Raw genomic sequence first — 20,770 nt, forward strand, 5'->3', positions numbered from 1 at the left:
AAAAGATTTACAGAAGAGGAAAGTTTGATGGGTTTCAAGGAATTCTACAAGGAAATCAAAAGATCCAGATCATCTCTGATGTCATATTCTGATTGATCAAATATAGAGCAATAATTAAAAGTCTGCATGCTGTCAACCAAAGTATGTTCTATATATGAACACGTATATCTTGTGAAACATGTATAGCAAAGAACGACTGATTAGTAAGTTGGGTATCATTGATCCAAAATCGCAAGTGTGGCAGAACCGGCAAGCTGGAAACCAAGAGGGAAAAACGCCAGAACTAACATCAATATGAGCATTGGGAAGTAAATGCTATTTCCTTTCTCGCACCACCTGGGAATTAGAGGCTGCATCTTGTATATCACGCGAAGTCGCGTTGGAATCGAGCAGAGGAATTTGATCGATGCTTGCCTTGTCGAGCTCTCCATCATTTGCTGTGACTCTAGAATCATCCAAGATGTGGGCCCCAGTGGCAACAGCGCGGTCTGACGTCAGAATGGTTGGACTAGCGGTTCCTTCTGGAGAGGACTGCCACCGCGCGACATCTCTTTTCAGCTCTTCCAGTTCCTTTTGGAACCGCTTGCCAAATATGTCAATGTAGTAGGTCGCGCCGTTGTGCACACTCAGGATAAAAAGCGCAGTCAGAAATATTCCGCTAGCCCAGCGGGACCATAGCCAAAGTGGGCATGGGATCATTGTCAAAATCGCATAGAAATATTGGATCAGCATGAAGGCGGGAGACTGTAGTGATTCGGGCAGGCCTAAAACTATTTTACCAATCCAGCTTTTCGCATACGACTTGCGGAGCCACGTGAAGCTGGTCGGTCGTCCTGCAGCAATTTTCTCGGCACGCCGCACGGTGATAAAGCAATGATAGGATAACTGCCAGATTGTATAGGGTACCGTTGCCCAGATCATCATGGATAAGAGTGAAAAGTGGTCCGGCGAGCCAGGCTCACTGAATTTGATGTCGTAAATAGCTGGGAACCTGCCCTTCAGCCTCTCCGCAGAAGTCAAATGAACAAGGCAATGCCAGGTCGCTGGCGGCATAATATGAATGAACAGACTGCGACATAGGTCAGTTATAACGATAATCCTGGAAGTGTGACATATATGACCCTTACCTAACAACCTTGTCCATACTGTGGAATACAAGCGAGTTTCGCCACATAGCAATTGCAACAGCGTTGTTCCCGAAAGTCAAACAGTAACTGCTTATGAAGAGTCTCTTGGAGCTTGGGAACACCCAAATACTCAGCATACATAGTACATTGACAAAATAGCAGAGGTCAGCCAGAAAGTAATGGTAGCCCCGCTCGTGATACCTGTAGTATCGAATCGGCATGAAGTAGGCTAGCTGTATAGTGAACCAAATATAGAAAGACTCTGGATGGGCTCCAATGAGGTAGCCACTAAAGAAGATATTGAGGACACCGGCGATGAATGAAATCTTCTCGCGTAATGTAACGGTCGCTGTTGCGTTCCATTGCTTCCCCAGACGCTCAACGCTGGCCTTCATACGGCGGCGATACTTGTCAAGCTGCTCGTCAGCCGTTGGGACGCGTCTTTTCCACTCACCCATGACACGGTCCTTTGCAGTTGCAGAGGTGTACTTCAGCTTCTCCCGCTGTTTCTTCATCTTTTCTTTCTGCGCATTGATGGTACGCTGTAGCTTTTCGAGCCTTTGGGATAGGGAGAAGTTGTCCAGCAGGTCGAATACCGTCAACTTATCCAATGGAGGAAAAGTCTCCCAGTCATCTTGGTAAGAGAAAGAAGGGCGTCTAGGTGTACCAGGCGGCGAATAAAAGCCATCGGAGGATCCTGCAATTTCGTCCAAGTCTGAGATTTCATCGCCTTGAACCACCTGAAGGACGGGCGAGTTGCCGGCCGAGTAGGAAGCACCATCCTCCATAACGAGTTTCTGTTGAAAAGAAAAAATCGTAGGGCCGTCACGATCACGATAGTGAGGATAGGGTCTAGTAAGAAAACGCCCGAATGTTAGCATCCCCATGATTTACCGCAGAAGCGTGATCCGCCAGTTCTGGTTATCTCGATGATATATCACAAGCAGTTAATCCGATATCCCCGGAGACTGGTGAGGAATATCGACATTAAGGAATAGTGGGTACTGTATCAATCTATGAAAGACCGTTTTCAATAAGTACTTACTCGGAGGAGCGTAGTAGATCGGTCCCAAACTTTCGAGTCACACTCGAACGATCGAAGCCCTCCAGTCTCCTTCAACATTCAAAGCGCATGACCCCCAGTAGAGTTAGTCGAGTGATCAAAACCACCGAGTGTGGGGTGAAAATCGGGCAGAGGGAAGATGTTAAGGACAAGTTGGAAGTTGAGGTTCTGGGTGTGCACGCGTTGTCACCTATGGTTGGCCAGTGCTCCGTTGCCGTGTTTCCTTGGTTTCTCCAGCGCTGGAGCTGCAACTCACGATGGGGGGACCTCCCCGGAGGAGCCAATGGGAGCTAGGAGCCAATGGGAGCTTGGTACTAAGGTGCATGATCCCGCAGGTCTCAGACCTGAGGCGGTCTAGGCAAGAATGGGTTTGTCAAATGTACTGGTTTTTTAAGTACATAGTACTCCGGGTCTTATCTGTATGTACATGCTGCAACAATTTACTTGGACAAAAACTGCGATACCATGCAGACCAAGAGTACGCTGAAAAGTAACAAGAACACCAATCGAGGAGGTGGATGGAGATCTAATTCTTCTTTAGTTGGAAGCACTGTAAGATGGTTTGTCTATCACATAACGGCACATAGGCTGTAGTTATTAGAAAATGGCATAACTCGCAACATTAATAACCCAAATGGTAATGAGAAACTAGCTTCGCGAATATCCTGGAATATATCAATCTGCACCAGGTAGATTTTACTTCCGCGAGACCCAGAGCGCTACTTATTCAGACTCACCCCCTATATTATACCATGGAAAGCTAAATATCACATGCCACGTACCGTTTTGTATATTAAGTCTCCTGTATCTGAAGATGCTGGTACATACATTCGCCACGAGAGGTATATTAGAAGTGTTAAGCTGGACGCCATGAAGAACTTTCAGGGCAATCAGCCTTCATGCCACGTCTATTGCTTCAATATGGTTGGTTGACACACTAGATGTCCAGGAAAACAGCCTGTAAATATGATAAATGTTTGAATTGCCAAAACACACATCGAGAAGCAAAGTACTTTGTTGTCAGAATTTACTACGTCTCGACATGAGAAGGCAGCCTCTCATCATCCTGCATTTACGGTTACCTTCCTTCATATACAGTGACAGCAATGATCAACCAGTGCTGACCAGGTCCTTATGCTCTCAATAGAACTTTTAATTAAGTGGTCAAAAAAAAAGAATTGCCTCTATATTTAAATATGCTAGCAGCCATGTCAGGTTATGTTTGGCATCCTATGTTGCACTGCGCCTTATGCATGTAACTTACATTATGTCGTACCCCAAAGAGCATATGCACGCTTTGTTTTACCATGTATAACAAGGCTGGTCACCTGTTGCATCTATACAGGGAGCGCACTCATCGTTTTTACCCCTGTAATCCACAGAGACGGTTGTTCTTTGGTCAGCCTTTGGTGGGAGATGAAATGGTTTTCAGAGTGTCCTAATATCCATAAACGCGTTTTCTCGCCAGCCTCACACTACAAAGAGATTTGTAGCGTAGCGTGACTACGCTAAAGAGAACAAAGCAGTTCGGCAGTACTTTATGTAATAACCTCGCTCTAGAAAACCTACGGCTGTATGTAGCAATCCTTATCATGAGAGTGAGACAACCTCTAGATGCACTATCCATTGTTCATCTTGTTATGAATACCATGGTTATAGTCATTATCTAATTATACTTATTCTCTCTATTAGTTTCGAGGAAAAGTGATAAAGACGCCTGACACTTACGCCACACGAGATTGTATCATGCGGTCCTGGATCTTGCCCCCGTAAAATAATTCTTTCGGATTCAGGCGTAAACTACTACTTATCCCACCAACCACTCCACTTACTACAATTGGTACGAGTTGGGCCGGCCTGGAAAGGTCAATTGCCTTTTCTAAATGGGGATTCGGGTAACCCTAGGTTGGGTAAGCCCAACAGACATGACAATCCGGACCTGAGAGCATCGGGTAAAGTAGTGCTTTTTTGGGCCACGCTCTGACCACCAGTAAACCTTCTATTATATCCATGAATGGCGATTGGAGTGTGATCTAGCGTCTACGAGAATACACAAGTACACAAAAGCCATGACCTTCAGCATGCATTTTTCGCAATGGCACTAGAGTACTTCGCCGCCCCATCTTTCGTTTCTCCTTTCTTTTAGCATCGTGTCTCTCTCCGTTTCAGGTGACAATATTCTTAACTATAGCTTTACAGCCAATTACAGAGAATATTGTGGTCTTAGCCAAGCAAGTAGGACAGCAATTCTGATTCACAATCCGAAGTATCAATTGGAAAATTTTGGGGAGAACAGGATGACCATGTTGCTAATTATATCTTCAGTGAAATGCATTCCGGAAGGATGCATGCGAGGACGCCATACTATACGCGGGGATGATGTACTAGATCAAACTTTATTGCCACGTTTTGGGTCGCTTTGTTAACCTGCGACAGATTCCCGGCTTAGAGTAAGTGCTCTCGTTTACCTAACCTTGTAAAAGTGGCTTGTGCTTATACTCACTGTATTACCGTTGATGGAGGTTCAGGGACTCATATTCTCCTGACTGTATCCAGTGTTTATCTCTCAAGATCGTAGTAATTTCTATGATTCTCATCTCGTTATTCCATAGTTTGCTTAGCATTGGCTGAGATGAGACAACAAAGAAGCTGAACAGTTGAGATTCTTCGATGCGATTATCCAGTAATCATAGAGACTTACTATGCTGAGTGAGAATTACTACGAGTAGCAAAGTGGCTCCCTAACCTAGTCGGTTCATGACACTTGAGCTTGTAACTTCTGTAACAAGATATGTACAATGAACTCGTGCTAGCTGTAGTCATATTGGGTATAGTAAGTAGCTCTTAACCCGTTGATATTCTTGTCACTTGTAACGGGAGCTTTCTTTATACTAGTTCTATTTGATTTCCCGGATCTAGCACATTTCCCTGATGCCTTTGGCTTTGCTCACTGGCGATTTTACGGGATAATCATCTGTAGTTAATGATTTGAGATACACTCGGGGTCCTGCGCCAATGCTCTTTCGGCCGAGGGTTCGACTTGCCAACAATTGATCAAGTCCTAACCCGAGACATATCCGAGTCACCCCTGGACCAGGGTACGGAGCAGTTCTTGGTAGACAACTGAGTACACTGGAGCTCTTTCAGCCACTTCAGGCAACTTGGTGTGCTTGACGGGCTCTGCTCTTATCGATGGAATACCCAAGAGACTGGGATTATCGTTGAGGAATTATGAGTAGGACAGCGACGATTACGCGATCGATCCTTGAACGAATGGCTAGAAGGCCGAAAATCACCCACTCCGTATGGGGGAATGATGGCTACTAGTACTACCATGACAGCGTATCCGGTGCAGGGATAAAGGAACGGCTCCAGGGAGATCCTTGAAACTGCCGTACTAGTGTTCGGTCTAGCCGTGAAGGTGAGTTTATTTCTTGTTTAACCCGCATGGATATACCTCAAGTTTCGTACAATGTGAACATATCGGGTAAAGGCTAGAAGGCGGTTTGTCCCCAACCAAGGGGAAATCTGTTATGTCTTAGGGTTGCTATGGGTGAGGTATCCGGTACCATCACTGCTAGCGTGTGCATGAAAAAGTCAGCTTGCAGGGTGGCGTTCCGTGTCTTGCATTCCTCATTGAGTCTCTCCCTCTTATCTTTCCTCTTTAGTGTTATCTGTTCATGAGACATCCTTCTCACTATCCCCCAGGTGTCAACCCTCCCACCTCTCAAAATTGAGATCAAAATTTAAATAATTGAAAAGGGCTTCAGGAGTAACTGCCCAACGATTCAGATCCGTAACACTCTGCTTACTATGTTTTCCAGTACTCTAATTTATCTGGAAATCAAATCATTGTAAGATCTGGCCCAAGCTCTAGGCCAACCATCGTAGTATATATTTTCAACATTTTCATCAATAAGCAGGCCTAGAAATAACGTGACTAGACTGTTCGCTCCCAGATAAGCAGTAACCATTGAGAGGCGAGGCATGCAATTGTGCCTAGTATACTACTGTTGCGACGAAAAACTATCACCAAGTTCGGCTATAAGAGTGTTCCTACTCCATAAAGATGGATGATTGTTATGCCATCATGAGAGGTAAAGCAAAAATTGTCCGTGCCACGCTCCTTTCGGAAAACAAAGAGAAATGAGGCGAGCTATTCAATTATAGAACTTGGGTTTGCTGACCCAGGGCACTAGAGGTGACAGTTAGGGTTATCCGAATTAGCTTTGTACGATAACCGGGCCCAGTTCCAAGTCCTTGGATTTACGAAGAAAGTTTTTGAGGTACACAGTAAGTAAAAAAGGAAGAGAGTTTATTCTTTCTTGTTTTACGCCGATTCGGAATTGTATAAGGTTCCTGCACTATGACACTGTCGATGGAAGTATAATTTGAAGAGAGGAAGCCCATATTTACGCGGTATTCACCGCAAGAAGCTAAATGTGATAGATCCATAACTTTACGCATGAGTATGTATGTCGCGAAAATTCGTCAAACGAAGAAACTAGGATTGAATAGGCCAACACGACTCAAACGCATAGCTATTAGAATATAAAGGGAAAAAAAGCAAAGGAAAGGAAATTACGCGGATTCGATTCTGGTCCGTCTTCGCATTCGTCACTAACACCGTGCGAAAAGCCGCTAGAGATGTGGCGGCTCATGGCAAAGAATGTTTTCTTTGTTTCGAAGGACGAACACATGGATAGTCTAACGCGATCCAGAGCTGGTCCAAAGATTACTGGCCTTCGATTTCGTTCCAGTCCATATTTGTTACTGACACTGACACTCCACTTCATTTCGATCGGCCTCAGGGAATTGCGGTGTCAACGACGATGATCCCTAAGATACAGTGGATACTGGGCACACGGTAGGTACCGGATCCACTTGCTCAGTGCGGCATTATCCCCTCCCAAGGATGATTGCCCTTACTGCGGGCATTACCTTCCGAGTCTACCTTTCCGGATATATTTCAGCGCTATTGTTCAACCCTTTCTAGATGCCACATAACTTCCTACAGTCTAGTGACGAGTTTATTTGCCGTGTTCCAGAAATTATGCTTCTCAAATGAACTCTTCCGTCATTGATTAATTACGATAGTCCATTGGGCTGCTGATATCGGTGCAGGCAGTGCAAAAACGGAGTATCCCTTGCATGGGTGTGTCACCCTGCGTGGCCCATGAGGTTATTGTTGCCCATGATGGCCACGACCATGGCGATCCTGCAGGAGACCCACGACTAGACCACAACACTTTGGATGGGTCTTTTTTATTTCTTGGACTACCCTTTCCGGACATTTCTATCCAGGGATGTGGGTAATAATACTGAAGTGTTATTATGGTTCCCCAGTTCTATGCCTCGTTTAGCTGCACCTTCCACCCCTTTATATTACATTACCTCTTGTTTCTTTGTCGATTATTTGCTTCTTTACTTCTTCTTCTCTCATCCTCGGGCCCCTGTTATTTATCTTATTATTTTCTCACTCCTATGAAAAATGCTCCCGCGTGTTCCGCTGTTGGGAATTCTTCTGCAGGCCAGGATTAGGGCTCAAGCCACAAGCTGAATTTGCGGGGACGAGGTCTTGTGACCGTCATCTTGGACGCAGATAAGAAGAATAAACAATACTGAGCGCTTAGCAACTTCTAAGCCCTCGTCGCCGCTGTCAGAAATAGCTTAGACCCCATTCGACTTCGAAGTGACATAAAAGTGGCTATTTGCTTCTAAATCACTTGCTTATGGTCAACGCCAGTTTCTCACCCCTCGGTCTTGTCTGATCCCCTTCTTGGGGAAGAGATAGATAAGACATTATTTTCAGTCACAAACGCCATTGGAACATAAATCTCAGTCATGCTTTCACCAACTTCTTTCGCTGTCCCAAGACAGGCTCCGCCGGTGAGACCGTCTCGGTCGCTCGAGGGACTGGAGAAAGTTGTTCCTCCACATACTTCTCAACATCCTGCTCACTCTGCACTACGGTTGGATAAGCCTCTCCCCGAGCTACCTGCGAAACCACTACCCTCAACACCCTCAACAGAGGGCTCAACGGCATGGAGCGACGATAGTAGCACAGATGTCAGCATCGAGACTCGTCGCACGTCTGATGCGTCAACGGATAGCTACACGGTTTTTGTACGTTCGCCTTCGGATGACCTGGCCGAATTTGTCGAGCATTCTCCTGTTCCTAGTATAGATCGCTCGCCTCAAGCGAAGCCTTATAGTAAACCAGGACCATCACCTTTAGCACTCACTACATCCTCCGATGATCAACTCGAACATCGGCCTTTTCTAACAGGGAATCGAACAGCCCCTAATCATTATTTTAGAGAAAAAAAGTGGGATTTCTTTCCTGAGCTCGCTACACCATCAGAGCTACCACATGGATATCCTAAGTTTCCGACTACACCTCGGAGGCGCAACAACAGCCGGTTGAACCTAGCAGCGTTCGACTTTACGAAGAAAAGCCCCCGATGGACTGCACCGGATAAACGAGCACTTGCTCATGACGTGCGAAACTCTATCCGCTCTTACGTACAACGAAGGTTGTCCAAGCACTCGGCTGATAAGACCAAGCCTAAGCGACGACCACGACCATCGACAGCTCCCTCTGAGTTGCCGGAAGAATACAGATCTGCCCATAAAACTTCTTCTAGCAACTACTCCAACTATTCTGATCGCGGAAGCACAGGGCTACAGGAGAACTTTCTTGATCTCTCCGATGAGCTTAAGCGGCTGTCGGTGTCCACCCTTTCGAGCCTGGACGAGTACGATAAATCAACACACATGGTAACGTCCAATCAAAAGAAACATCCAGTTCTACCAATCTCTGCCTACCAAAAGCACGGGTCAGCCATGTGGGAAAGATCCATGCGTGAGAAGAGGATCAGTTACCGGCAAAGGGGCAACGTGAGATTTCCCAGATACCGAAAAAAGACCACATGCCGCCGACCTGATTCACCTTCAAGAGACACCCCGCCAGCGTATTCTCCGCTACAGCAAAGCACACGTTTTTGTGCAAGGGTGTTGCAAGATGGAACGAGTTATGTCCTGGTAGCGCTGGACGGAGCAAGGCAGAAGATCATCCAAGCTAGAGTCGATCGAAGACGAAGAAATCTGAAATCTAAGATCCGACTCATAGGCCCGGTTAACCCATATACGACCTATGGGCGGGTTGACCCCTGGATATGACCGTACCTATCCTGTTGGATTGGTAAACTAGTCTTTTGGGCTGGCATCTTGCATCGGCTTATCTAGGTCGTTCTATGGCTTCCCCGCCTATTTTGCCTTCTAGTTGCCTCCATCTAGTAACCCGCTCACTTTTTTTCTCTTCTTTCCTTTGTACTCTTCTTATATTCTTCGATATCCCGAGATAGTCACGGCGGGCGTTATGGGGGAGGTATTGGTTACTTGATTCATTGTTCATGTGCATGATATCTTCTACTTCTTTTGTATTGTCATTTAACTAACGGTAAATCTGCATGAGCACCGGTGATTTCCTTTCATCTCGCCGAAAACATGGGGCATTCGGTGCGGCATATCAACCATCGAATCTCGGAGGCCACTCACTGCCTTGCTATTCCGAGTAAAATCAAAAAACAAGATTTTCCCCATTGACTTCCATAAATAGTATAGCTGGGTCTAAATAGAGCTAGGTATATGTCTGACGATGTTTCTCACCCTTAGTTATTCCAAAGGTAGGGCTTCAAGGGTCCATACTTGTCTCAGGCAGTACTACTACTAGTAGGCGCAGGGCTGGGTCTTGGCTCCAATGGGCACATTCCATGCCATCCGGACAGCGGTTTCCCCGCCATCCAACCGGGTCACAGGGTTTCTCCGCATTTACGTAGTAGTCTCTCTCACTGGTATGCAAAACAGCGTCGTCACCTGTTCCTGGATCTTCCTCTCTCTCCCTCTTCACCACTCTCCTTCTTGCTGCTTCTCTCAATCGACCTCCTCTTCCATTCATCTCTATCCTGCTTTGATGCAGACATCACCGCATTCTCTCATTCTGATAAAGTTACCCAGTATCCACAATTGATTGGAACCGTTACCATGGGTGGAGACGTTCCCCGACAAGCTTCCAGCTCTCTTCCCAGGGCCCCAAACGGTCCTGTCGGCCAACGCATCGGGGGCATCTACACAGATCGTTTGAGACAGTTCACGGACAATGGCCAGTATAAGGAACAGGGCCTCTTATCGTATGTAATTGAATTTGCTAATAACATCGTTGCTCCATGGTTTTGACGTCAAGCAGTAAATTCTACGAAGGTGTGGACTCCAACAAAGACCACGTTAAGCTTTCTGTATACTCCGTTCCAAACTTGGAGCGTCCTACCTTTGAAGAGGCAACCTCGCATGTTTTCACACCCACGCATATCGGTGCTTCATTTGGCCCCAGCTGGTCTACTCATTGGTTCCGCATCCATCTGACAGTTCCGGAGGACCTGCGCCAAAAAGAACGCCTGGAGTTCCATTGGGATGCCAATAACGAGGGCTTAGTCTGGACTGAAGATGGCCATCCGCTACAAGGCCTCACTGGCGGCGGAGAGCGCATCGAATGGATCATCCCTGACACCTGGCGTGATGGGAAAGAACATACCTTCTATATCGAGATGGCTTGTAATGGGATGTTTGGCAATCCCGCTGGCGGGGATATAATTCAGCCGCCATCTCCTGATAGATATTTTACTTTGAGCAAGGCACAGATTACTGCTGTCAATCTCGACGCGCGGGCTTTGTACTATGATTTCTGGATTATTGGAGGTATGGTGCCTGCATTATGTGTTCTTTTTGATTGATTTCCCTCTTTTCTTTGCTTCCTCCAATCCCCACTCTCCCCCCTCTTTTTCCTCGCAGGGTTTTGTAATTGTTACAGTTATCTTTTTTGTCGCAAGATGTCACTGACGTCATGTAGATGCGGCCCGAGAGTTCCCTGGTGACTCCTGGGAGTCGCATGAAGCCAACATGGTAGCTAATGCTATCATTGACGCTTTCATTGCTGGCAATGGGAGTCAAGAATCGATCAAGGAAGGACGCAAGATTGCCAGGAGATATCTGGGTGATAGAGTCGACTCATCAGAGGTGTATGATACGGATACGCAGCCGATAGTCTACGGTATCGGGCACTGTCATATTGATACATGCTGGCTGTGGCCCTGGGCAGAGACTAAGCGTAAAATAGCCCGGTCGTGGTCGAATCAGTGTGACTTGATGGAGAGGTACCCGGAGCACCGTTTTACTTGCTCACAGGCGCAGCAGTTTAAATGGTTGAAAGAATACTATCCCTCAGTCTTCGATCGCGTGAAGGGATGGGTCAAAAAAGGCCATTTCCAGCCAATTGGTGGCAGTTGGGTTGAGCATGACACCAACATGCCCAGTGGAGAGTCTTTGGTGCGACAGTTTCTCTACGGTCAGCGTTTCTTCGAAAGCCACTTTGGCGAGCGTTGTACAACATTCTGGTTACCAGATACCTTTGGCTACTCAACACAGATTCCCCAGATATGCCGTCTGGCTGGCATGAGCCGCTTTTTTACTCAAAAGCTCAGTTGGAATAACATTAATAACTTTCCACACACTACCTTTAAGTGGGTTGCGCTCGATGGTAGCCAGGTCATTTGCCATATGCCGGCATCTGAGACGTATGCTGCGGAGGCTCACTTTGGTGATGTGAAACGCAGTGTTTCGCAGAACAAGTCTATGGACAACGATAACACATCACTTCTCGTCTTCGGAAAGGGAGATGGTGGCGGTGGACCGACATTTGAGCACTTGGAGAAGCTGCGCCGTTGCCGTGGACTGAGTGATAAGACAGGGCTGCTTCCGCGCGTGAATATGGGTGGGTCAGTGGATGATTTCTTCGCCAGGCTTGAGAAGAAGGCCGCGGAGGGTACTCAGTTCGCTACATGGTATGGGGAGCTCTATTTCGAGCTACACCGAGGAACATATACTACGCAAGCAAACACTAAGCGGAATAATCGCAAGTCTGAGTTCTTGCTTCGAGAGATTGAGTATCTGGCCACGCTTGCATCGACGCAAGCGAACAACGACTATCAATATCCTAAGAAGGAAATTGATGACATGTGGGAGAGCACCCTCCTGTGTCAATTCCATGATTGCCTTCCAGGCAGTTGCATCGAGATGTGCTACGATGACACTGACAAGCTTTATGCCCAGATTTTTGAAACTGGGCAGAAAGTTAGGAGGCAAGCCCTTGAGGCTCTTGGATTCGGTCAGAAGAAACCTACCAAGGGCCTTGTGTCGATCAATACTTTGCCTTGGCATCGGTCGGAAGTTGTTAAGCTTCCTGCAGGTTTCGAAGAAGCAGACTACCCGAAGTATACAGTGGTTAGCGGGAAGACTGGTCTCATTGAGTATCAGGCCAAACCTCTCTTTTCTGCCCGAGTGACTGTGTCAGAAATCCAGCCTGGGGTGTTCCGACTTCAGAACTCAAAGTTGAGAGTTAGCATCCACAATGGTGTAATCACATCTCTATTCGATGTTGAGGCAAACCGTGAAGTGATTGCAAAGGCCGGCAAGGCTGGGCAATTGGTCATCTTTGACGACAAACCGCTTTACTGGCAAGCTTGGGATGTTGAGGTTTTCCATCTCGAATCAAGGAAAGAATTGCATTACAGTAAAACTACCATTGCTGAAAATGATTCATACCGCGCCAGTGTCGTCACTGAAACCAAGATCAGTGAGAACAGTTGGGTCAAGACAACGATCAGTCTGTCTGCTGTTGCTGGAGATGAGCCCTCATATGTAGAATTTGAAAGTGAGGTTGAGTGGCAAGAGACCATGAAATTCCTCAAGGTAGAATTCCCTGTGGATATCACAAACACAGAGGCATCCTACGAGACCCAGTACGGGATCGTCAGACGCCCAACACACTACAACACGAGGTAAGCTAATTGCCGTCCACCCTGGAAGCTAAATTGTTTCTAATTTTTCTAGTTGGGATATGGCCAAGTTCGAAGTATGCTGCCATAAATGGGCTGATTTATCGGAGTATGGATATGGCGTGTCGATCCTTAATGACTCGAAATACGGGTTTGCAACTTGTGGTAACCTGATGCGTCTGTCCCTACTCCGAGCACCCAAAGCGCCAGATGCCCACGCAGACATGGGTCGTCATCACATACGATATGCGATCCTACCTCACGCTGGGCCTCTTGACTCGCGCACCATTCGAGCGGGATACAATTTCAACCACCCACTTGTCCTTGAGCCATCCTCTGGCTCTATAGTCAACCATGTGTTTAACTCTATCTCTATCAGCGGCTCCCCTTCGCTCATCTTGGACGCAGTTAAGCGCGGAGAGGATGACGAAGATGTCTCCCGAGATAATCTACCCCGTCGGGCAGGCAAGAGTGTTATCCTACGCATCTACGAGTCACTTGGTGGCAAAGTCCGGGGCAAAATTCACTCTAAGTTGCCTGTCAAAGAAGTTTGGAAGTGCAATGTGCTTGAAGATAATGAGACGGCTCTTGCGATTACCAAGGGTGAAGAGACTGTGGATGTTAACATCGAGCTAAGGGCGTATGAAGTTGCTACTTACCGGTTGCAACTGTAGTTATAGGGTTCTGATAATACTTAGAAACCATTGTTTCATGTATGAGGTATAGTCATCTTTGAAAATGAATTGGATAAGCTGATGCGCTTGATAATACAAAGGATATCATGATCAAAAACCATGTAGATGCTCGTTGATTTGAAAGAAAAAGTAAAAGCCCCAGCGCCTTATAGCTCCATCACCTAACCGATCCCGAATCCCACATTCTTAATAGGATAAAGCCGAATAATCAACTCAAAAACTCCCATCAGAACTAAATGATTAATCCCTTCCGTAGCTAATTTTCAACCTCTTCGCGGGCGGTTTATCCCCCGCCTCATCGTCATCCTCATTCTTCTCCTTATTAGAACTTGACTTCTTTTTATTCTTCGACGAAGATGATCCTCCTTTCACACTTCCAGGCGCAGAAGAATCGCCATTCGGTTTCCCTGACGACCCATTGGCAGATGTCGGTGTCGGGGCGTGCGACGGAGTAGTCTGTACAGATGACGGTGTCGAATCCTTCCACCTATTAGCCATTGAAACCCTTTATATATCTACCAAAGTCTGCAGACACAACAAAACATACCCGCATAAAGCTCGCCGAACTTCTTGAGAAAACGCGATCGGAATCCGTCACCTGTGCCTTTCTCCTCGTACCCCCCACGCCTCCAGAAAGTGCCAAAGACGCAGCTCCGCCAGGCCCGCTCGAGGAACCCTTGATGTAGTTATCAAACCCTTTAATAATGTTTCCGGCGGTTGTTTCTTCGAGGTAGGATTGTTCGAAACGGAAGATCTGGTCTTCGAGTTGAGCCTGTATCCATTCATGTTAACGGGTCACAGGCACAGAAAACGCGTCGTTATATCATCCAGATACTATTAGATAGTATGGAAGAAAATCCAACAGGTGACAGACATACCATGCTCTTGTCCATTAATCGCTTCTTTTGTAATGTATCGCGGAGCTCACGCCGGAGTTTCTCGTAGTAAGGAATGCCGCGATTGGCTCCGCTTTGGGATGACGCCGTTCCATTGCCGTTATTGTTGGAGGTTATGGATTGGTTTGTGGTTGCTGTTGGGCCTGCCGGCGTTGCGGTCGTATTGGGGACGGAGGGCGGAGGGGCGGATTCCGTCATTTTTGTATCCTCGCTATCCGCACTACGTTTAGGATTAAGCGTGATAGATTGACATCTAAATTTGCGCGTGTTCGAACAAAATTTTTGTGATCTTCTTTGGTAATTGGTCGGATTGATTGATCTAGAAACGGAGGGGAAGAATGAGAGGTAGAGTAAGGTCTGGATTTGGCCGCAGATCTTATCAGTGGTTGTTTGCTTGGTTTGCATATTTGAATTGCTGGACGGCTAAGTTGAGGCCTATCCAGGGGAGGAGTTGTTGATAGCGTCAGCAACTCTGTGCTGCTTTCATATCTAAATTATTATCGCTATCTTCGGTGCTCTAATCCCTCAAATACCTCTTCTCCTGCTGCGAAAAAAAAGACATTACTTATTGGTATCTCGAATCATCAGGGTAACGGTACAATATTGAATCTGGACCACTTTATGCACCACGCGGGGATGGATATGGACCATGGTCATCATGGGGATATGGATATGGGGGGGCAGTGTAATATGAATGTGAGCTTATCATTGATTTACATCAGGATTACCCTAGAATAGCCTACAATGCATCTAACTAGCAACCATTTAGATGCTCTTCACATGGTCCTCTAAAGACCTCTGCATCATATTCCGCCGGTGGCGTGTCAACGGTCCCTTTTCTCTTATTGTTTCCTTGGTTGTTATCGTACTTTTGACGGCTGGTTACGAAGGTGTTCGGCAATTGACCCGACGGTATGAGACAGCGCAAGCACAACGGTTGAATGCATTCAATACGCCGTCATTAGGAGGTATGTAAGCTTTATATCTTATCTATTCTTTTACTATACGATATATACAATGATTTGGTGGGAAATATTTGGGCATTTCCAGTTTCACGGGCCTGGTTGAGTCAGATTCCATTGACACCTTGCCTCGAAGACAATGAAACCATCGGCGAAGCCCCCCCGACCAACGTCCACCCAAGCCATGCTCCCCATTCCTACGACGAAAGCTCACCGCTACTTGTAGGTAGGGACAACAGGAGGGTTGTGGAACAGCGGGGAAAGCTCATCATGGCCGCATTATATGCTGTGCAGGTCTTCTATAGCTTCTTTATCATGTGAGCTTCATTCCCTTCTGAAGAGAGTTTTTTTATCTAAGTACTAATCCGCCAGGTTGCTGTTCATGACGTACAACGGGTTAGTCATGCTTGCAGTTGCTGTCGGGGCATTCGTAGGATATCTTGCGTTTGGGGAGAACTTGTCAGCTTCAAAGACTGTTGCTTGCCATTGATCATTCATTCCCTTTCAGATAGTTGTTGGGTTCCAGAATTGGTGGGAAGCTTTGAGCTTGGCAAAGCTTAGCGGTGGACTGCTTGATAGCATATGCTGCATATCGCACAATATTATTTTTGCATTTATGACCGGGAGTTGGTCTTGTTCATCAGTCATAATGCATATCAATGACTCAGGGAACTTCCACGTCACTCCCATCATCTCCAAATCCAAAACTGAATCCACCTGCTTCAGAGGAACTTCCAGCACCTTCTTGCTCTGGCTTCCCATGGACAATTTCATCCCACTTGCGCTTCTTGCCTTCGTTTTTCTTTTTTAGCTCGTCAAATGCTTGTTCAAGCAAGACTGGATGCGCCTCGCGCATCTTGTTCACAAACCGTTCATAGGGGTTGTGGACGTCCTTTCTGAACCCAGAGATCTGATCGGCCTTATTACTTAGGAAATGCAAAGCTGCGCTCAAGTGTGCACGCGGAATAAAGTTCTGCGTGATCGCAATGGCTGGCTCGATGTTGACCACCAAATGCCACCAACCAGAGGGGACATGGAGAATCTCTCCTTCCTGGCAGATACCTTCGATGCAGCCCGGTGTGAGCCGGGCTTCGGCATGGAAGCCGAGAAGCCATTCTGCGATGCTCAGGGGGGACGTTACTTCACTCTGGTCCTCGGAGACATAAACCCCGGGAGGTGGAGGAACCTTTGACGACGATGGGAACATAATCCAGTACTTGGAGCCGCGGACTACTGCATTCCAGGCGCTAGTGGCATTAGGATCCTTATGGAAAGTACTTCCTGACCGCTTGGGGCCAATGATCAACCACTGCCTATCAGGGCGGTCATTGCCTAAGACGGAGAAGAAGTCTTCTCCAAAACATGGTGGCGGCCAATATGTGGCTTCGGGTTCCTCATCCGGCTGACCGACCTTCAGGCCCATTTTAGATACGAACGCCCGGTCGAAGAGATACAGAGGGCTTTCGTCGGAGTTGTTATTCATGTACTCCAGATATGTCTTGAAGGGCCAGTCCACCGCCTCCGCACGAAATACCGTCTCCGCATATTCAGACAACAACGATTCAACAGTCCAGTTTTTATAGGCCCTCCACGCCTTGACAGGTTCGGTCAGGATAAACGGAGTGTCGGACCACTTCTCTTGAAATTCTTCGGGAGAAAGGTTCGGAAGGCGAGCGATTTGATTTCTGGAAGGAATGTTGGTAACGTAGGGATCCAAAGAGATATGAGCGCAGTAGAAAGGGCGGTGCAGAGCATCTGAATACAAAGTGGAACAGTCAAGGATGGCCGCTTTAGACGAAGGAATGTTGAGATAAGTGGATCGCCATGTTCCATTCCATGTAAATGAGGTAGGGGGGGATCTAAGAACCTTTAGTACACGTCTAGCTACTACCTAGTAACTCGATAACACTATACGGCGCTGCACAGAGCACTGGGCACTTTCACCGGCACTATATTAAGTTACCCGGCTCAAGGCCTGATATACGGAAAGAAAAATATAAAAACAACCCATCCATGGTAACCTTACCCAATGAAAAGAGACTTCCAGAAATCCTCCGCTCTAGTAAATGCATAGAACGCTTTACATGTCTGCCCGATACGCAGTAAACTCCGTCCATCAAGGTATTCTAGTAGTATTAAGATCAGTTCATCGGGTAACAAATTGAAGGTGCCAATCGCAGCACGAAGATTCTCCTGCGCAAGTAAAGCATTGCCACTGGGCTTCACTCCTAAAGGATGGCCGGGAATTGCAACATGCCCGACTAAATCAGAGCTGTCCAGTGAAGCGACATCCGGCATTTTTTTTTTGTTCAAGCTTTGGGTCTTCCCTTTGGGTGGGGTTTGATACTGCCGCCAAACACAATGGCTCTAAAGAATAGAAAAAGCAAAATGACCAAAAGACAATAGGGCAGTCAATAGGAGAAACCTCTGGGTAAATTAAAGGGGAAATGAACTATTAACCGGCCAGGTCAAATGACAATGATGGCAAAATTTCTACTACCGATAGTAACCACAATAAAATATATGACAGGCCTCGAATCAAAACCCGAAGGCAAAATAATGCACAATTCAAAATAAAAAATAAAAAAAAACGTGGGTTGGATTCCTTTGTCAGGAAGGCGGTGGGTGTCGGTTGGGCAGAATTGATTGGCGCTAGCTGGGTAAAAAAAAAATCAAAAATTTCACGGCTTCAGAGAAAGCAGGAAAAAAAAAAGCTCGCGTTTCTTTTCATTTTTTTTTCTCCTTCTCTTCTTTTCTCCATTCCACACTATCGGTGAAATAACCCATTTATTCAACTCCCACATACTAGATTCTGTGAAGACTCTCTTTTCTCGAGAGTCCTAGGTCTAGTTTCTCCTTTCCGTAAGTTCTTCCGGCTTTTGATTTTCTGCGATTGCGGCCAACCCCACTGGAATCGTTTGTCGCTAAGAAACCCTCACTCAGTTCACACCCAAAACCCCACTGTCTTCCGATCACAGCTCTTCGCCGTGATCTTTTTTCTCTACAACAGTCGCAATCATGTCTAACGATAAAGGATTGGAAGAAGTCCCCGAGGGTATGTTCTTATCTTTTTCCTGTCTTCTTTCCTCTTTTCGGTTTGTCTTTGATTTTCTTTTTGGTGCTTTTGTGGCGCTTGACTTTTTTTTCTTCCATCCAGCGGTAGGAGAAAAAAAAGTGAAAAAGCACCACGACGCTCAGAACAAGCATCAAATATCTCTAGTCAAAAATCCAGACTAACCAGGCTTCTTCAATCAATAGGACTGATCGAGTCTAACTACGATGAGGTCACCGACTCCTTCGACTCCATGGACCTGAAGCCCGAGCTGCTTCGCGGTATGTGATACTTCAGAAGAATGTCTCTAAAATGAGATGCTAATAGGGATGTTAAGGTGTCTACGCCTATGGTTTCGAGCGTCCCTCTGCTATTCAGCAGCGTGCCATCATGCCCATCATCAAGGGTAGGTTTTCTGGTCATGTTAGGGTTGAAAGGTTAGAACTGACGATGTGTAGGTAACGATGTCATTGCTCAGGCCCAGTCTGGTACTGGAAAGACTGCCACTTTCTCCATCTCCGCTCTCCAGAAGATCGACACCAACCTGAAGTCCTGCCAGGCTCTCATTGTCGCCCCTACCCGTGAGTTGGCTCAGCAGATCCAGAAGGTCGTCGTTGCCATCGGTGACTTCATGAACATCAACTGCCATGCTTGCATTGGTGGTACCGCTGTCCGCGATGACATGAACGCTCTCCGTGAGGGCCCTCAGGTCGTTGTCGGTACCCCCGGTCGTATCCACGATATGATCCAGCGCCGTGTTCTCCGCACCGACCAGATGAAGCTCTTCATCCTTGATGAGGCTGATGAGATGTTGTCTGTAAGTTGCATCACTTGTCTGGGAACTGCCATCGAACACCGATATTAACGAAACAAACAGCGTGGTTTCACCGAGCAGATCTACGACATCTTCCAGCTTCTCCCTCAGTCTACCCAGGTCACTCTGCTCTCTGCCACCATGCCCCAGGATGTCCTTGAGGTCACCACCAAGTTCATGCGCGACCCCGTCCGTATCCTGGTCAAGAAGCAGGAACTTACCCTTGAAGGTATCAAGCAATTCTACATTGCCGTCGAGAAGGAGGAGTGGAAGCTCGACACTCTCTCTGATCTCTACGAGACTGTCACCATCACCCAGGCCGTCATCTTCTGCAACACCCGCCGCAAGGTCGACTGGCTCACTGACAAGCTCACTGCTCGTGACTTCACAGTCTCCGCCATGCACGGTGATATGGAGCAGGCTCAGCGTGATGTTATCATGAAGGAATTCCGCTCTGGTTCTTCCCGTGTCCTGATCGCCACTGACCTTTTGGCTCGTGGTATTGATGTCCAGCAGGTCTCCCTGGTCATCAACTATGACCTGCCTGCCAACCGTGAGAACTACATTCACCGTATCGGTCGTGGTGGTCGTTTCGGTCGTAAGGGTGTTGCCATCAACTTCGTCACTGCTGACGATGTTCGCATGATGCGTGAGATCGAGCAGTTCTACAGCACCCAGATCGAGGAGATGCCCATGAACGTTGCTGGTAAGTACTCTCTTATGAGGAACAGTTTCGCACGTGGATATATGCTAACTTTTCATCAGACCTCATCTAAACTCCCCCACCTTTATACCTCACGATGCGGAATACGACTGCAGTTGCCAATAGCAGTCCAAGGGTAAGCTGCGGTGGAAAAGGCGTTATGACATCGTCGTGCTTCTCTTGGCAAAGGAGAATCCTTCAAAAGTGGCTTCTTGTGTCTCCAGCATTTATTCTTATTCGCGGTGGCCGGTTAGAGGGACACCTCTGCTAGTTACTGTTTCTGTTTCCTATGTTTTCTTGCTTATGGAGATGCGACATGTTTGTGCGAATTATTGCTGTAATTCATGGTTTCTCTTCCGCCTTTTTCCAACTTTTTCCCCCTTTTGTACCTAGCTCGCTCTGGTTGGTTAAGGATGCTGCACATACTTAATCGAAGGGTCGAGCCAAAAATTGTGATTTGTTCATTCAGGCAGCTTGGGTGGACAAATAGATGATCATGACTTTGGGGTGGTCGTGTACCTACTTGAATACAATAGACAAGAGGTAATGCCATCCATGATTTATGT

The 20,770-nt window shown here is 46.8% G+C and overlaps 7 protein-coding genes across 7 annotated transcripts; 4 read left to right on the forward strand and 3 right to left on the reverse strand.

Moving 5' to 3' along the window:
* Nucleotides 1-66: 66 nt before the first annotated feature.
* Nucleotides 67-2,488, reverse strand: BDW43DRAFT_195381 (glycerophosphocholine acyltransferase). Its single transcript, XM_032039058.1, has 2 exons — nt 1,128-2,488; nt 67-1,069 (listed from the first exon to the last, which is right to left on the reverse strand). Exons 1-2 carry the CDS (start codon nt 2,012-2,014, stop codon nt 316-318), a joined length of 1,641 nt encoding a protein of 546 aa, XP_031896064.1. The 5' UTR covers nt 2,015-2,488; the 3' UTR covers nt 67-315.
* A 5,368-nt stretch (nt 2,489-7,856) lies between these two features.
* Nucleotides 7,857-9,401, forward strand: BDW43DRAFT_195385 (uncharacterized protein). Its single transcript, XM_032039059.1, has one exon. The coding sequence runs from the start codon at nt 8,035-8,037 to the stop codon at nt 9,370-9,372; it is 1,338 nt and encodes a 445-aa protein (XP_031896065.1). The 5' UTR covers nt 7,857-8,034; the 3' UTR covers nt 9,373-9,401.
* A 672-nt stretch (nt 9,402-10,073) lies between these two features.
* On the forward strand, nt 10,074-13,823 carry ams1 (alpha-mannosidase). Its single transcript, XM_032043356.1, has 4 exons — nt 10,074-10,382; nt 10,439-10,947; nt 11,099-13,085; nt 13,138-13,823. Exons 1-4 carry the CDS (start codon nt 10,237-10,239, stop codon nt 13,754-13,756), a joined length of 3,261 nt encoding a protein of 1,086 aa, XP_031896066.1. The 5' UTR covers nt 10,074-10,236; the 3' UTR covers nt 13,757-13,823.
* Nucleotides 13,824-13,826: 3 nt separating this feature from the next.
* On the reverse strand, nt 13,827-15,009 carry BDW43DRAFT_289072 (chromatin modification-related protein EAF6/MEAF6). Its single transcript, XM_032043357.1, has 3 exons — nt 14,656-15,009; nt 14,325-14,549; nt 13,827-14,257 (listed from the first exon to the last, which is right to left on the reverse strand). Exons 1-3 carry the CDS (start codon nt 14,869-14,871, stop codon nt 14,018-14,020), a joined length of 681 nt encoding a protein of 226 aa, XP_031896067.1. The 5' UTR covers nt 14,872-15,009; the 3' UTR covers nt 13,827-14,017.
* A 57-nt stretch (nt 15,010-15,066) lies between these two features.
* BDW43DRAFT_195419 (low-affinity Cu transporter) lies at nt 15,067-16,212 on the forward strand. The gene is made up of 4 exons (XM_032039060.1): nt 15,067-15,369; nt 15,432-15,641; nt 15,772-15,952; nt 16,008-16,212. Exons 2-4 carry the CDS (start codon nt 15,443-15,445, stop codon nt 16,123-16,125), a joined length of 498 nt encoding a protein of 165 aa, XP_031896068.1. The 5' UTR covers nt 15,067-15,369; nt 15,432-15,442; the 3' UTR covers nt 16,126-16,212.
* Nucleotides 15,963-18,155, reverse strand: BDW43DRAFT_195431 (putative F-box and JmjC domain protein). Its single transcript, XM_032039061.1, has 2 exons — nt 17,662-18,155; nt 15,963-17,494 (listed from the first exon to the last, which is right to left on the reverse strand). Exons 1-2 carry the CDS (start codon nt 17,931-17,933, stop codon nt 16,300-16,302), a joined length of 1,467 nt encoding a protein of 488 aa, XP_031896069.1. The 5' UTR covers nt 17,934-18,155; the 3' UTR covers nt 15,963-16,299.
* Nucleotides 18,156-18,343: 188 nt separating this feature from the next.
* On the forward strand, nt 18,344-20,522 carry tif1 (putative eukaryotic translation initiation factor 4). Its single transcript, XM_032039062.1, has 5 exons — nt 18,344-18,497; nt 19,025-19,093; nt 19,146-19,504; nt 19,565-20,207; nt 20,267-20,522. Exons 2-5 carry the CDS (start codon nt 19,078-19,080, stop codon nt 20,275-20,277), a joined length of 1,029 nt encoding a protein of 342 aa, XP_031896070.1. The 5' UTR covers nt 18,344-18,497; nt 19,025-19,077; the 3' UTR covers nt 20,278-20,522.
* Nucleotides 20,523-20,770: the final 248 nt, after the last annotated feature.

The sequence above is a fragment of the Aspergillus alliaceus genome (genome assembly GCF_009176365.1).
Source record: "Aspergillus alliaceus strain CBS 536.65 unplaced genomic scaffold BDW43scaffold_55, whole genome shotgun sequence".
Lineage (NCBI taxonomy): Eukaryota > Fungi > Ascomycota > Eurotiomycetes > Eurotiales > Aspergillaceae > Aspergillus > Aspergillus alliaceus.

Excerpts from the sequence above, each read along its gene's own strand:
- BDW43DRAFT_195381 (XM_032039058.1), bottom strand. The coding sequence starts at position 2,014 with ATGGGGATGCTAACATTCGGGCGTTTTCTTACTAGACCCTATCCTCAC. Across the intron at positions 1,070-1,127 it reads AGTATGGACAAGGTTGTTAG|TCTGTTCATTCATATTATGC; the intron begins GTAAGGGTCATA and ends CCTATGTCGCAG.
- BDW43DRAFT_195385 (XM_032039059.1), top strand. The coding sequence starts at position 8,035 with ATGCTTTCACCAACTTCTTTCGCTGTCCCAAGACAGGCTCCGCCGGTG.
- ams1 (XM_032043356.1), top strand. The coding sequence starts at position 10,237 with ATGGGTGGAGACGTTCCCCGACAAGCTTCCAGCTCTCTTCCCAGGGCC. Across the intron at positions 10,948-11,098 it reads TGATTTCTGGATTATTGGAG|ATGCGGCCCGAGAGTTCCCT; the intron begins GTATGGTGCCTG and ends GACGTCATGTAG. Across the intron at positions 13,086-13,137 it reads CCAACACACTACAACACGAG|TTGGGATATGGCCAAGTTCG; the intron begins GTAAGCTAATTG and ends TAATTTTTCTAG.
- BDW43DRAFT_289072 (XM_032043357.1), bottom strand. The coding sequence starts at position 14,871 with ATGACGGAATCCGCCCCTCCGCCCTCCGTCCCCAATACGACCGCAACG. Across the intron at positions 14,550-14,655 it reads GATTAATGGACAAGAGCATG|GCTCAACTCGAAGACCAGAT; the intron begins GTATGTCTGTCA and ends GAATGGATACAG. Across the intron at positions 14,258-14,324 it reads GTTCGGCGAGCTTTATGCGG|GATTCGACACCGTCATCTGT; the intron begins GTATGTTTTGTT and ends AATAGGTGGAAG.
- BDW43DRAFT_195419 (XM_032039060.1), top strand. The coding sequence starts at position 15,443 with ATGCTCTTCACATGGTCCTCTAAAGACCTCTGCATCATATTCCGCCGG. Across the intron at positions 15,642-15,771 it reads CAATACGCCGTCATTAGGAG|ACAATGAAACCATCGGCGAA; the intron begins GTATGTAAGCTT and ends CTTGCCTCGAAG. Across the intron at positions 15,953-16,007 it reads TTCTATAGCTTCTTTATCAT|GTTGCTGTTCATGACGTACA; the intron begins GTGAGCTTCATT and ends CTAATCCGCCAG.
- BDW43DRAFT_195431 (XM_032039061.1), bottom strand. The coding sequence starts at position 17,933 with ATGCCGGATGTCGCTTCACTGGACAGCTCTGATTTAGTCGGGCATGTT. Across the intron at positions 17,495-17,661 it reads TGGAAGTCTCTTTTCATTGG|ATCCCCCCCTACCTCATTTA; the intron begins GTAAGGTTACCA and ends AAAGGTTCTTAG.
- tif1 (XM_032039062.1), top strand. Across the intron at positions 19,505-19,564 it reads AGGCTGATGAGATGTTGTCT|CGTGGTTTCACCGAGCAGAT; the intron begins GTAAGTTGCATC and ends CGAAACAAACAG.